Below are 14,298 nucleotides of genomic sequence, written 5' to 3' on the forward strand. Positions count from 1 at the left end.
TTTCTTTAAAGCCTGTTCCTAACTATACATTTTGGAATCTTACTTGTAAATATATATTTATATATTATAAATTCACTTAGTCAGTGTTTAATATTCAAAATGCAAAATGCACACAGTTCCCACCTCTGAAATCCACCACAATCACCCGGTTCCAGTCCCCTGATTCAAATCCAAAACTAGTTCTCCCAAGTAATCCTGACCAGTCATTGCTCAATTGCAATGCTATAGGTCGTGAAATAACCAGAGCTGCCTTAAAAGGATTTGTCTATTCAAGTTAAAACTTCAACTGTCCTCCATAAATCGCTTTTATGTAAGGATAAAAGAGATTAGTTAGAAACTGATAGTAAAGCATTTATGACCTGTAAAAAGAACAGTTTATTTCATAATCTTGCAAAATCCTTAACCTTAAAAGAAATCATGTTAAAATTTCCATAATGGAAATCAGATTCAAAACAATTCCGGATCTCAAGCTCCAGGGAACATTCAATCACCAACAAACAAATGTGCATTCACACTGAATCACAAAGGGATAAACTTTCTATGAGCTGTACAGCTCTTTTCTCTCACACTCTCACTCTCTCACTCTCTCACTCTCTCACACTCTCACACTCTCACACTCTCACACAGACACTTTTTGAGTTTCCCGCAACGACGACTCTAGCTTTTGAATATTTTTTCTGGACGTCTGGCCATAAGTTAGTTACGAAGTGCACCCTCAGAAGCCCTTCAGCTACTAGCCCTTCTGACACGAACCATAATCTGATTCCTCTTGACTTTAAGGCTGTTTTTCATTGACATTTTATCATTTTTTTTATCCTTTCCTCGCGTCCAGGATTGTACTTCCAATCTCTTAACATTTTTCCTAAAGGACTGTCCATTGGAATGTGGTCCTCGGACGTCCCTCTCATGTCCCCTTCGACACTTAAACAACTATTCTTGTTTCCCATTTTAATAGTCGGCCGTTTCTTTATGTAATTTAGTGAACCTTACTGAGGTCTGGTGGTCACCTTCTTCCACACCCACTTCAGGGTCCTAACCTTCGCGTGGGGGATTTCCCCTCTTAACAACCGGTCTCAGGCTGGGTGATCGAATCAGGTAGACACCTTACTCATCAGATTAATCTAGCCAATTAAACACTTTATGTTGAAAGTTGCCAATTTCCCATTCTTCTCGTACATCCCGTACTTCTCGTACATCCCCGACCACCAAGGCAATACTTAAAGATCCCTTTTCTTACCTTGGTCTGTGCACAAGAGTTACCTGGTCGAATCCGCACGCCCTTATCCCGCGGCAATACCTGGCAACCACTACCGTTGACTATCCCGGTCGCTTACCGACCGAACTTCCCGCCGCGTGTTTGTGCACCCTGTCCCGCAGCAATTCCCCGGATATATCCACCTGGCAACAGTGACAACTGCTACCTACCCTGGTTGATTGGGTTCGCCTAACCCGGTCGCCCAGAACCCCGGTTCCCTGGATACCCAGATTTATCTGACTGGCAACAACTGCCGCTGCCGGCCACCCGGATATATCCACCTGGCAACAGTACCAACGGCCATCCACCCTGGCTGACCAGGTTCGCCTATTCCAGTCACCAGCACTCCGGTTCCCTGGATATATCCAACTGGCAGCAACTACCGCTGCCTACCCCAGTCGCCCGGATAAATCTTTTAAGACCTTTCTTACCCGGGTCTTGTGCACAGAAGAGTCACCCGACCGAACCTGCCGTGTCTGCCCATCTTGTTTTCAGGGTCTCTCAGTCCGGATCACGCTCTCCCAAAGATGCCGCGGAAACAAGGGGAAACCAGAGATCCCGAAATCAGCGAGGTGCACCTTTTCCGTTTCTCCAAGAATGCCGAGCGACCGGAGCTTGGGATCCCAGAACGAGCCCCCAAATCTGTTAGAAACAAAATTCAATAAAATTTAGACGAGACCACCAAAACTGGAAACAAGACAATTTATTGCGAACTTGCAACTAAGGGCTTCAATTGCAGAAGCAAATGGGCAAATTAGAACTCAGGTTAGTGTACAGTTATACCCTTTGAGCTGAGTGAGGTCATCTCTCCAGACTCCTAATTACCCAATCTCTCTTACTGTGCCAGACCACTGCCCAGCTGCACTCCACCCTTATTACTTCCCCCTTCCCCAGGTTGGCAACCTTCCTTTCTGTAAGTGCTGACACATACATTTATTTTGTCGACAGTACATCAAGATCTGGTTTAACATTTTGTATCAATTCTGCTGGTACATTCCATCCTCGGACATTTCATTAACTTGTATCGTTTTGTATACCTTAAGCATTTTGATTATCTCAGCTTTTTGCTGAAAGCATAATTTTTAAAAAATAACTTTTTGTGATAATAATTACACACCAAAGTTAGTGTTTCATTAACCACAATTATACACTGAAACGTAAAGATACTCTTCCCTAAATACCTGTAGGGTTAATAGTTCTCTTGCTGTACCCCTTTTCTGTATGCTTTTTCTATATCTGCAAAAACAACACTTTACCCCATTTCTAACAGACTATCATTAATTTCACAAGGGAACGGCTGTGAATGTTATCACTTGGTGTCCTGTTCACACAGATTCACCGATGCTTAGGCAAACGTTCTTAATTGCCTCACAACATCCTGTTATCACTTGGTGAGCCCAGGTGTGCCTATCTTTAAGTTCTCTCCTCTTTCTGAGCCTTCCTGCCTGTTTATTTTCTAGTGCAGTAAATGTATTCAATAATTCAGCATTACATTTTAGTCTGAATGTTTAAAGACAAGTTTTAAGGCTATAGACTTTCTCACCCAGATGCCCATACCCTCATTCCTCCCTTTGATTGCACCGCGATCACTGAAAGAGAAGGCTAATCCAAACGAATGCCCTTCAAGGTGGTCCAACCATCAACATCCTGTAGAGCGGCACCACCATCTTCGCAGCTCATCTGGTCATATTTATCATCGCCATCGGCACGTGTGGGTGAGCCATCGGATCGCAAAAGGAGCATCTTCTGGGGCAAATCTATATCACTAAGGGACCGCATAATCTTAGCAATTAAATACCTAACAATACCAATACCGACAAACAGACATATCTAAATTGATAAGCCAATTGTACCATCAGCCCGATCTGCAGTTTCCCCAACTGGTCCCTTCAGTCATTCTGTCAAGGAATGCCTGGATCTCTTCTTATATCTCAGTAATATTGCCAGTGAGATAGGGAATGCCCATAGTGCATTTATCTTGGACAATGATGCAGACCTCACCCTCCTGGGCAAGTATATAGTCTAAGGCATACTGATTCTGCACAGAGTAAAGACACAGGTCTGATAATCCCAGTTTACTCTGTTCCAGAGCCTCTTTAGTCTTATTTCCTCGAATGATCAGGCCGCAAAAGAGGGAATTGCGGTTCTGTTGACATGTCACCCCTGCCAATCCTTCCAACCTCAGGGTACTCTGGATTCCCCAGCCTATTGGGTGTCCTGTATTGTCACCCAGTCCCTTGGGATCATTCCAGTTGGAGCAAGGCTGGTTGAGACCGACCGCTGCATCCTCCTCAGATGGAGGTTCCATCGACTTGTCCACTGGCCAGGACAAGGTACTGTTGTGGGAACAAGGGCTCTGATAGTCACCTTATGAGGGACATCGTTGCCATCAAGGACAAGGACATTGGTAGCTTTACCTTAGCTGAAGAAATAATAGTCTGGTTTGGTGTATATTAGGAAGAGTTTGTCAAAGTAGGTTACTGAAATGTTACAGCAGGGGGTCTGGTCAGGTCTACAGGAGTAAAGGGTCGACGTGTTGCAAGAGGAGTTGCTTGAGCACTGTAAAAAATGGGCCAAGTGACTCGAGCACTCGCACTATATGGGAGACAATGGTCCTCAGAATGCTGTTCCCATTGGGCTCTCCCTTAGCTCTATTGTACATGGTCTTGGTGACAGTATCAGGTTCTGAAAAGAGAAAAGGCCTATAAATGCGCATGGGAGGGGTTCCATTCCAGGTCCAGGTGCCACATAAGGCCTACTGTACGCCAGCCAGTGTTACACCAGCTGTTTGTATACACAGATCCGAGGTTATTGGAAAACGATATTTCTCTTCGTTGGGTCGGCAGTAGGAAGTCTGACGAATAGAATGGAATCGGGGACTGAGGACGGGGCAAGTAAGTCATCTCCCGATAGAGAGGAGTAACATATTACTATCTCTGGGGTGAAGAGCGTTCTGTGGGCCTGTATAAATACGTTGTTTGTGGATTGAGGAGTTTCCCCTATCAGGCTTCCCTTTTCTCAAGTCGGCCAGTCCTGCAAAATGGGATGGTGTTCCTGGGCGTCCTTAAAATATTTACCATAATAACGGGGTTGATCATTTTTATCCTCACTAGGCTTGCGTCTGCAGGTAAAATAAAAAAAACATGGTAACGACATGGTAACTCCCACTGATTTCTACTGTCCAGATGGACCATCTGGTCTTTCTGATGTAAGAGTCCATTGCAATAATCAATCTTCATCACGTCAAAGGCGTCTGGTCCGGTGCACTGGACGACATCTCCTCAGCATGGGTGGTGGATAATCTCTGATCATTCCTGGTCGCATCCATACTTAGTGGCTTTCCCCATCAGGATGTTGTACGTGATCAGAAAGGTGAGGAGATAAGCGATCCACCACATGTCCCTCCTCTTAGTTCAAGTACCTGTAATAAGATTAACATTAGAACAACAGCAAAATTCAAAACCCATCGACAATGGTGCAGTTGGACCCAAGCTGAGTGCCCAGTGACTTTGACCACCATAGGGGTGGGAAGTAAAACCTGGAAGGAGCCATCCCAACGAGGTTGGAGACCTTTGCCAGTCCAGTTCTTGATGAGCACGAACGAACCAGGCTCTACCCGTGACGAGGCTGAAAGGGAGGGTACATCGCTGTAGGCCGTACGCTCCTGGGAGTAAAAGCCACGCATAACACTAGTTAGAGCAAGAACATAACCAATCATTGCTTCGATCATGTGGTGGAAGTGGACTGAGAAGGGAGTTGAATCGTTCCAAGGGGTTCGGAGGCGGTGACCAGAGAGACTCTCAGCTGGAGACAGTCGTGTCTTGCTCGCAGACATGGATTGCATCTGAAATAAGGCCACAGGGATGAGCATAACCAGGAGAGGCCATACTCTGCCACTAATTTGGCAAGTTTAGTCTTGAGTCTGGTTAAAACATTCAACAAGGCCGGCCGCCTGACGATGATAAGCACCATGCAGTTGCCGACAAATACAAAGCTGGGAACAGAGTTCTCCGTTAATATTACCTACAAAGTGTCGTCCATTGTCCGAGCTAATGCACACAGGTATACTGAAGCGGGAATTATTTCCTTAAACAAAATTTTCATCACAGTCTCAGCAGTAGCATTAGGAGGAGGGTAGGCTTCAATCCACTTCGAAAAGACATCAGCAACAAGCAAAACACATTTATAGCAACTCAACTCATTTCTCCAACTCAATGAAATCCAGTTGAAGTGTCTCCAAGGGACCCTCCAGCAACGGAGTTCTCGTAGAGATACTTGAACTAAGAGGTGGAGGATCGCCTACCCACTGACCTGTTTGATCACGTACAACATCCTGATCGGGAAAGCCACTGACTGAGTATCGATGCAATCCGGTACAATCTGAGATTATCCTGATGTCATATGGTGCACCAGATCTGACGCTTTCAACGTGGAGTCGCTTGAGCGATGGCGTGAGCTGCCAGAGGAAGTGGTGGGTGCTGTTACGATGACAAGTTAAAAGGCTCCTGGACGGGCATCTGAATATGAAGGGTTCAGTTGGGTCAGGGCCAAGTGATGGCAAATGCAACTGGAGTCATAGAGATGTACAGCACAGAAACTGACCCTTCGGTCCAACCCGTCCTTGCTGACAAGATAGCCAATCCAATTTAGTCCCAGCTGCCAGCTCCCGCCCCATATAGGGGCCAAGTATTGGCAAACGTGACTAGATTAATTTAGGATATCTGGGCAGGTTGGGTCAAAGGGTCTGTTTCCGTGCTGTGTGACTCTAATTGTCTTCAGTGAGAGCAGAAGTGTGGTTATGAAAGCTGGACTTTCAGAGCATGTTCTGCCTGACTGGAAGCAAAAGAGTTTGACTGAAGTGTGTTGGTGTTAATGCCTTGATGTCTCATTTTGCTCCCACCTTCTCGGGGTCGATAACCATTTTGTGTCTGGTCCTTCCTCAAGAAGCTGCATTGCAGGTTCACCCTGAATTGACACTTTTTTTTTTGCTTCCCAAAATCAGACCTGCTCACTCTCAGCAGTATCCCAGTGTTGTTAAAGATATTAACTTTCAGCTGGAGGTATGTAAAATTCAGCGAGATGTCAGTCTTGATGTTTTTGCTTTTTCTGCCCCTGTAAGATCCTGAATCAGCACCTTCAGGGGAATTAGTTAGAGCGGAGTGAGAACAGAGGGGGAGAGAGAGTGGGATGGTGCTTTCAATTTTGTGGAACAACAAAAGAATATTCCACAGAAAGTAGAATTGCTTGTTCTGAATTTCTACCCTGCACTGATAGTGATGACTTTTGTAATCTCTTTTTGCAGAGTATTTGAAAATCTGAAGATTGAAGTTTCAAAATCAACAGATGAAGGGCTTATGCCCGAAACATTGCCTCTCCTGTTCCTCAGATGCTGCCTGACCTGTTGTGCTTTTCCAGCGCCACATTTCTTGACTGACTCTCCAGCGTCTGCAGTCCTCACTTTGATGTCAATGTCTGACAGTCACTCAATCCATCGGGACCGCAAAGATTTTTGACTGTGATTTCTGTGAGAGGGATCAACGCTTTTTGGTTCCTGTTTGAGGACGTTTTCAGTATCAGTGGGACTGGACGAGAGCCCCCACTGTTGCAGCGCACTGTGCGTGGAGCCCGAAACAGTTATACGGCCTGGAAAGGGGATTTCACGGCATGGAGGGGCTCTAAACGTGTTTGTGTGCAGCTGAAGCTGTGGCCATGGAGAAACCCGAGGAATCCCGCCCCGTGGTGAAACCGTGGAAGTGTGGCGACTGTGGGAAAGGCTTCCGTGTCCCGTCTGCCCTGGAGACTCATCGGCGCAGTCACACTGGGGAGAGGCCATTCCCCTGCACCGACTGCGGGAAAGCCTTCAGACATTCCTCTTACCTGTTGGCCCACCAGCGGGTCCACACCGGGGAGAGGCCCTTCAGCTGCCCAGAGTGCGGGAAGGCCTTCAGCACATCCTCCCACCTGCTGAGCCACCAGCATGTACACACGGGGGAGAGGCCCTTCAGCTGCCCAGAGTGTGGGAAGGCCTTTACCCAGGCCTCCACCCTGCTGAGGCACAAGCGGGTCCATACGGGGGAAAGGCCTTTCAGCTGTCCCGAGTGCGGGAAGGCCTTCAGCAATTCCTCCACCCTGCTGACCCACCAGCATGTCCACACGGGGGAGAGGCCCTTCAGTTGCCCTGAATGCGGGAAGACCTTTACCCAGTTCTCCAACCTGCTGAGGCACCAGCGTGTCCATACGGGGGAAAGACCTTTCAGTTGCCCTGAATGCGGGAAGGCCTTCAGCGATTCCTCCACCCTGTGGAGTCACCGGCATGTCCACACGGGGGAGATGCCGTTCACCTGCTCTCAGTGTGGGAAGGGCTTCACCTGCTCCTCCAATCTGCGGAGCCACCAGCGTATACACACGGGGGAGAGGCCCTTCAGCTGCCCCAAGTGCGGGAAGGACTTCAGCAATTCCTGCGCCCTGTTGATGCACCAGCCTGTCCACACCGGGGAGGGGCCGTTCACCTGCTCTCGATGCGGGAAGGGCTTCACCTGCTCCTCCACCCTGCAGAGCCACCAGCGGATCCACACAGGGGAGAGACCCTTCAGCTGCTCTCAGTGCGGGAAGGCCTTTACCCACGTCTCCTCCCTGATGACCCACCAGCGTATCCACACGGGGGAGAGGCCGTTCACCTGCTCTCAATGCGGGAAGGGCTTCACCTGCTCCTTCAACCTCCAGACCCACCAGCGGGTCCACACCGGGGAGAGGCCCTTTAGCTGCCCAGAGTGCGGGAAGGCCTTTACCCAGGTCTCCACCCTGCTGAGGCACCAGCGGGTCCACACGGGGGAGAGGCCCTTCAGCTGCCCCGAGTGCGGGAAGGCCTTCAGGAATTCCTCCACCCTGCTGGCCCACCAGCGGGTCCACACGGGGGAGAGGCCCTTCAGCTGCCCCGAGTGCAGGAAGGGCTTCAGGTATTCCTCCCACCTGCTGACCCACCGGCGGGTCCACACGGGGGAGAGGCCCTTCAGCTGCCCAGAGTGCGGGAAGGCCTTTACTCAGGTCTCCACCCTGCTGAGGCACCAGCGGATCCACACCGGAGAGAGGCCGTTCACTTGCTCTCAGTGCGGGAAGGGCTTCACCTACTCCTCCAACCTGCGGAAACACCAGCGAGTTCACGTGCCATCACAGGGGGATTGAAGAAGTGACGGCCGAGAGCCATTATCGATTGGACTATCAACCCGGTTCTGGGGACTCCCGGGTTTGAATCCCCCCACGACAGATGGCAGAATTGGCATTCGGTCAGAAATGTGGAGTTCGGAATCGAACGATGAGACCGTTTCAGGGAGGGTGTGGTGCGGGAGAAAGCCCCCATCTGATTCACACTCTCCCTTGTTAGGGAAGGGAACCACCATTGTGGGAAAGGATTCACTCAGTCGTTCCAGCTGCATCCTTTACCCGGTCTGCCCTACACGTGACTCCAGACCCACAGCAGTCTGGTTGACACTACACTGCCCCTTCCTGGCAAATGAGCGGGGAGAAACTTACTTGGAGACAAGGTATGGGTTGAAATTGCTGATGAGGCAATACTTCCTCCGGGTTACGGCTGTACCAAGGATCCGATTACAAAGGAACAACTTGGTGCTGGCCAATAGTCAAGACAGTGAGGGGGGGTGGGACAGGGGAGGTGTGGTGTGTGCACTTTGACCTTGAGGTGCTCAAAAAGCAACTGCTGTTTCTTTGCCTTTTTGCTGGGGGGGATCTGAAGCTGTAACAAAGTTGGGTTGCAATAAAGGTTACCTGAACTTACCACTGGGCTCAGACTCTCATTGAAAGCTTTGAGCTCCAAGAGGTTTTTGTTTTAAAGCTGCTCATTTCTTTCAGTCTCCTGCACTCAGTTTAGAACATAGAACAAAGAACATAGAACAATACAGCGCACAACAGCCCCTTCAACCCTCGATATTACGCAACCTGTGAACTATTCTCAGCTCGTTCCCTGACACTATCCCAAAATCAACCATGCGCTTACCTAAGGATTGTTTAAATCTCCCTAATGTGGCTGAGTTGACTACCTTAGCAGGTAGGGCATTCCACGCCCTTACCACTCTCTGCATAAAGAACTTGCCTCTGACATCTGTCTTAAATCTATCACCCTTCAATTTGTAGTTATGCCCCCTCGTACAAGCTGACGTCACTATCCTAGGAAAGAGTCTTTCACTGTCTACCCTATCTAATCCTCTGATCATCTTATATGTCTCTATCAAATCACCTCTTAGCCTCCTTCTTTCCAATGAGAACGGACCCAAGTCTCTCAGCCTTTCCTCATAAGACCCTCCCTCCAGACCAGGCAACAACCTGGTAAATCTCTTCTGCACCGTTTCCAATGCTTCCCACATCCTTCCTGAAATATGGGGGCCAGAACTATACACAACATTCCAAGCGTTTTGTATAGTTGCAGCGTGACATTACGGTTCCCTGGAACTCAATCCCTCTACGAACGAAACCTAACACACTGTATGCCTTCTTCACAGCACTATCCACCTGAGTGGCAACTTTCAGGGATCTATGCACATGGACTCCAAGATCACTGGCTTCCTGTTATTCTTTCCAAAGTGAATCACCTCACATTTAGCTGCATTGAACTCCATTTGCCACCTCTCAGCCCAATTCTGCTAATCCATCCACCTCTGCCTGCACCGAAGTAATTTTAAAAATGACAAACCGCAGTAGTCCCAAAACAGATCCTTGTGGCACACCACTAGTAACCGGACTCCAGGCTGAATATTTTCCATAAACCACCACTCGCTGCCTTCTTTCAGAATGTCAGTTTCTAATCCAAACTGCTAAATCACCCTCAATCCCATGCCTCTGCATTTTCTCCAACAGCCTACCATGTGGAACCTTTACTGAGGTCCATGTACACCACGTCAACTGCCCTATCCTCATCTACATGCTTGGTCACCTTCTCAAAAAACTCAATAAGGTTTGTGAGACATGATCTGTCCTTGATGAAACCATGTTGACTATCTGAAATCAAATTGTTTTTTGCTAGATGATTATAAATCCTATCTCTAATATTGCTTTCCAAAAGCTTTCCTTCAACAGAAGTAAGGCTCACTAAACCTGTAGACAATGACGACTCAAATATTAAAACCAAAGGCTCTGCTATCTCCTCCCTCGCTTCCCAGAGAATCCTTGGATAAATCCCATCAGGCCCAGGGCACTTGTCTACTTTCACTCCTTCTAGAATTGATAACACCTGTGTGCAACTAACCTTGATCCTTTTGAGTCTAATATCTCGTACCTCATTCTTCTCCTCTACAATATTCTCCTTTTCCTGAGTGAAGACCGATAAGAGATATTCATTAACACCTCTCCAATCTCCACAGGGCCCACACTCAACTTCCCACTTCTGTCTTTGATTAGCCCTATTCCTACCCTAATCATCCTTTTATTCCTCACATACCTATAGAAAGCTTTCGGTTCTCCTTTATTCTATTTGGTAACGACTGCTCATGTCCTCTCTTTGCTCTTAACTCTCTCTTTAAATCCTTCCTAGCTGATCTGTAACTCTCCATCACCTCATCTGAACCATCTTGCCTCATCAACACGTAAGGCTCCTTCTTCTTTGTAACAAGAGATGCAATTTCTGTTGTAAACCACGGTTCCCTTACCTTATCACTTCCTGCCTGACAGGGACATATCTATCAAGGGCACAGAATATCTGTTCCTTAAACCAGCTCCACATTTCAATTGTTCCCATCCCCTGCATTTTGCTACCCTATTCTATGCATCCTAAGTCTTGCATAATTGCATTATAATTGCCCTTGCCCCATCAATAACTCTTGACCTGTGGCATGTTCCTAAATCTTTACATCGCTCAATGAAACCTAACTGAATTATGGTCACTCTCTCCAAAGTGCTCACCTTCCACTAAATCAAACACCTGGCCTGGTTCGTTACCAAGCACCAGATCCAGTGTGACCTCCCTTCTTGTCGGCCCTTCGACATACTGTGTCAGAAAGCCCTCCTGCACACACTGGACAAAAACTGATCCATACGACGTACTAGAATGAAAGCATTTCCAGTCAATGTTGGCGAAGTTAAAGTCCCCCATAATGACCAGCCTGTTCCTTTCACTCCTACCCAGAATAATTTTGCTAATCCCCTCTTCCATCTCCCTGGAACTCTGCGGAGGCCTATAAAAAAACTGCAAGCAGTGTGACCTCTCCTCTCCTGTTTCTAACCTCAGCCCACATTACCTCAGTAGAACAGTCCTCATCAAAAGTTCTGTCAGCCACCGTTATACTATCCTTGACTAACAAGGCCACGCCTTTTCCTCTTTTACCGCCTTGGCTGTTCTTATTGAAAGATCAAAACCCTGGAACCTGCAACATCCATTCCTCACCCTGCTCTCTCCATGTCTCCAAAATGGCCACAACATCCAAGTCCCAGGTACCTATCCGTGCTGCAAGCTCACCGACTTTATTGCGGATACTCTGGCGTTGAAGTAGACACACTTCAAATCACTTCACTGTCTGCCAGCACATTCCTGTGACCCTGAAATCCTGTCCCTGCCCTTCCTACTCTCATCCTCCTGTGCATTGCAGCTACACCCCCTGGTTCCCATCCCCCTGCTGAGCTAGTTTAAACCCACCCGAATAGCACCAGCAAATTTCCTACCCAGGATATTAGTACCCCTCTGGTTCAAGTGAAGACTGTCCTGTTTGTACAAGTCCCATCTTCCCCAATTATCCAAAAACCTGAAACCCTCCCTCCTGCACCATCCTTGCAGCCAGGTGTTCAGCTGATATATCTCCCTATTCCTTGCCTTGCTATCACGTGGCACGGGTAACAAACCAGAGATAACCACTCTGTTTGTTCTAGCCCTCAGCTTCCACCCTGCTCCCTGAAATCCTGCCTTACATCCCTATCCCTCTTTCTGTGGGAGATTAGAAATGTTGTTTTTGCAGATGGGTGATGGGATGTAGTAGGGGGAAGGGAAGCGGAATTCTTGTAGCATGTAGCAAACATAAGGCTACGACTTTAATGAATATAGACGGTCTTTTAAAGAAAATAGTTTTAAGCTAGGAAATAACTTTAAAGTGTTGTAGTGGACCACAAGAAGAAGCAGCGGGGGTATTTCACAATAAAGCTGAAGTAAAGTGATTCCGCAATAAAGTGATTCCGCAACTTGTAAACTGAATAAGAAAGCGAACAGGCTCTGTTTTGGCACGCATTTCTGCTTGATTGCAGAAGCGTCCAGTACTTAGAAGACTGTAATAAATTGTTCTTGTTTCCAAGGCTTTGTCTCAGGCTGATTGATTTGTGAGTGAGTTCTGTTTCTCACAACTGGGGGCCTCGTTCTGGGATCCAAGACTCAGACCGCTCGACACTCTTGGGATGACCGGGGAGGTGCACCTCGCCGATTTCGGTGATCTTCGACTCCCTTGCTTGTCGTTCGCGGTTTGGGCGAGTACGATCCGGACTGGGAGACCCTGGAAACAAGGCGGGCAGACACGGCGGGTTAGGTCGGGCAGCTCTTGTGCACAGGAACCAGGTAGGGAAAGGTCTTCAAGGATATATCCGGGCGACCGGGGGCAGCGGTATTTGCTGCAAGAATTGCTGCGGGACGGGGCGCACCGAAATGACCAGGTAACTCTGTGCACAGACCAAGGTCAGAAGAGAGACCTTTTATGTCTTGCCTTGGTGGTCGGGACATATAAAAGTATGAGGAATTGGCAATATATAAAATTAAGCATATGTCAATGGAAAACAGCCAGTGTCAGAAGGGCTAGTAGTTGAAGGGCTACTGAGGATGCCCTTCATAACTAACTTATGACCAGACGTCCAGATGAATATTCAAAAGCTAGAGGAGTCGTTGCGGAAAGCTCAAAGTTTCTGTGAGACACGGTGTCTGTGTGTGTGTGTGAGAGAGAGAAAGAGCTGTACAGCAACTAGAAAGTTTAATCTGTTGTGATTTGGTTTGAATGCACATTTGTTTGTTGGTGATTGAATGTTTCTGCTTTGTTCCCTGGAGCTTGAGATCCGGCACTGTTTTGAATCTGATTTCTACGATGGAAATTTTAACATGATTTCTTTTAAGGTTAAGGATTTTACAGATTATGAAATAAAGTGTTAACTCCTGTTCTTTTTACAGGTCATAACTGCCTTACTATCAGTTTCTAACTAATCTCTTTTATCCTTACATAAAAGTGATTTATGGAGAACAGTTGAAGTCTCAAAAAGCATATAGTTAGTCAGATTAATTGGACGAGTAATGTGTCTAGTCAGGACCCTGAAGGGGGTGTGGAAGAAGGTGACACCGGACCTCATTAAGATTAATTAAATTAGCAACAATGGGAGGCACGGGGAGTTGCCTGGGTAACGATCGATCTGTAAATAACGTTAAAGGGGAATATATTTCACCCGACAGTCCTTTGGGGAGAATGTTGGGAAATTGGGAACACAACTCCCCGACGCGGGGGAAAGATAAGGCTACAATGGTAAACTATTGTTGTTTTGTCTGGACTAGATAAAGTATTAAGGCGCCTGGTATTTTTTTGCCCAAATATGGGTCCGATGAGGATTGGCTGTGTCAAGATCTTAATATATATGTCAATCGGAAAGAAGCGTACAGTCAAAAAGAGTCCGATTATGCGGTTTGTTGGATAGAGAGCGCAGGGGTAAAATTATCTCCCATGAATAGGGAGGAATCAGGGAAAGAACAGAAAAAGAATGAACAAGGGAAGCCACAATAGGATCCCTTAACGTGTTTGCCGCCCCCATATACTACTCCCCGGAACGAGCCTACAGCTCCCGAAGTAGAACCGAGTCCAGACACAGAAATGGGAACGGACTCTGAACTAAAAGATGCAGAACCTGGGGGGAGGGGGCAGAGTCACTCGAGCCACCACACGTAAAGGAGGGGCAGAGATATTGGAAAATGTAAAATTATGTCCCTTATGAGAGGTTCTGATTGGGGAAGGTACAATCGGATATGTAAACGCTCCCTTAACTAGCAGTGAAGTTAGGGTCTTTACAAAGGAAATGACAAGTTT

General features: G+C 47.4%; 1 protein-coding gene across 1 annotated transcript in view; it reads left to right on the top strand.

Moving 5' to 3' along the window:
• Nucleotides 1-8,789, top strand: part of LOC148143086 (uncharacterized) — a 260,306-nt gene extending 251,517 nt beyond the window's left edge. Inside the window, exon 9 of the mRNA XM_087973994.1 lies at nt 7,010-8,789. Within this exon, the coding sequence (XP_087830120.1) occupies nt 7,010-8,437 (1,428 nt within the window). The 3' untranslated portion in view covers nt 8,438-8,789. The remainder of the gene's footprint in view (nt 1-7,009) is intronic.
• Nucleotides 8,790-14,298: the final 5,509 nt, after the last annotated feature.

This window comes from Chiloscyllium plagiosum, unplaced genomic scaffold (assembly GCF_037043375.1).
Source record: "Chiloscyllium plagiosum isolate Xiang-an unplaced genomic scaffold, Cpla_swu_hap1 HiC_scaffold_27, whole genome shotgun sequence".
NCBI classification, from domain to species: Eukaryota; Metazoa; Chordata; class Chondrichthyes; order Orectolobiformes; family Hemiscylliidae; genus Chiloscyllium; species Chiloscyllium plagiosum.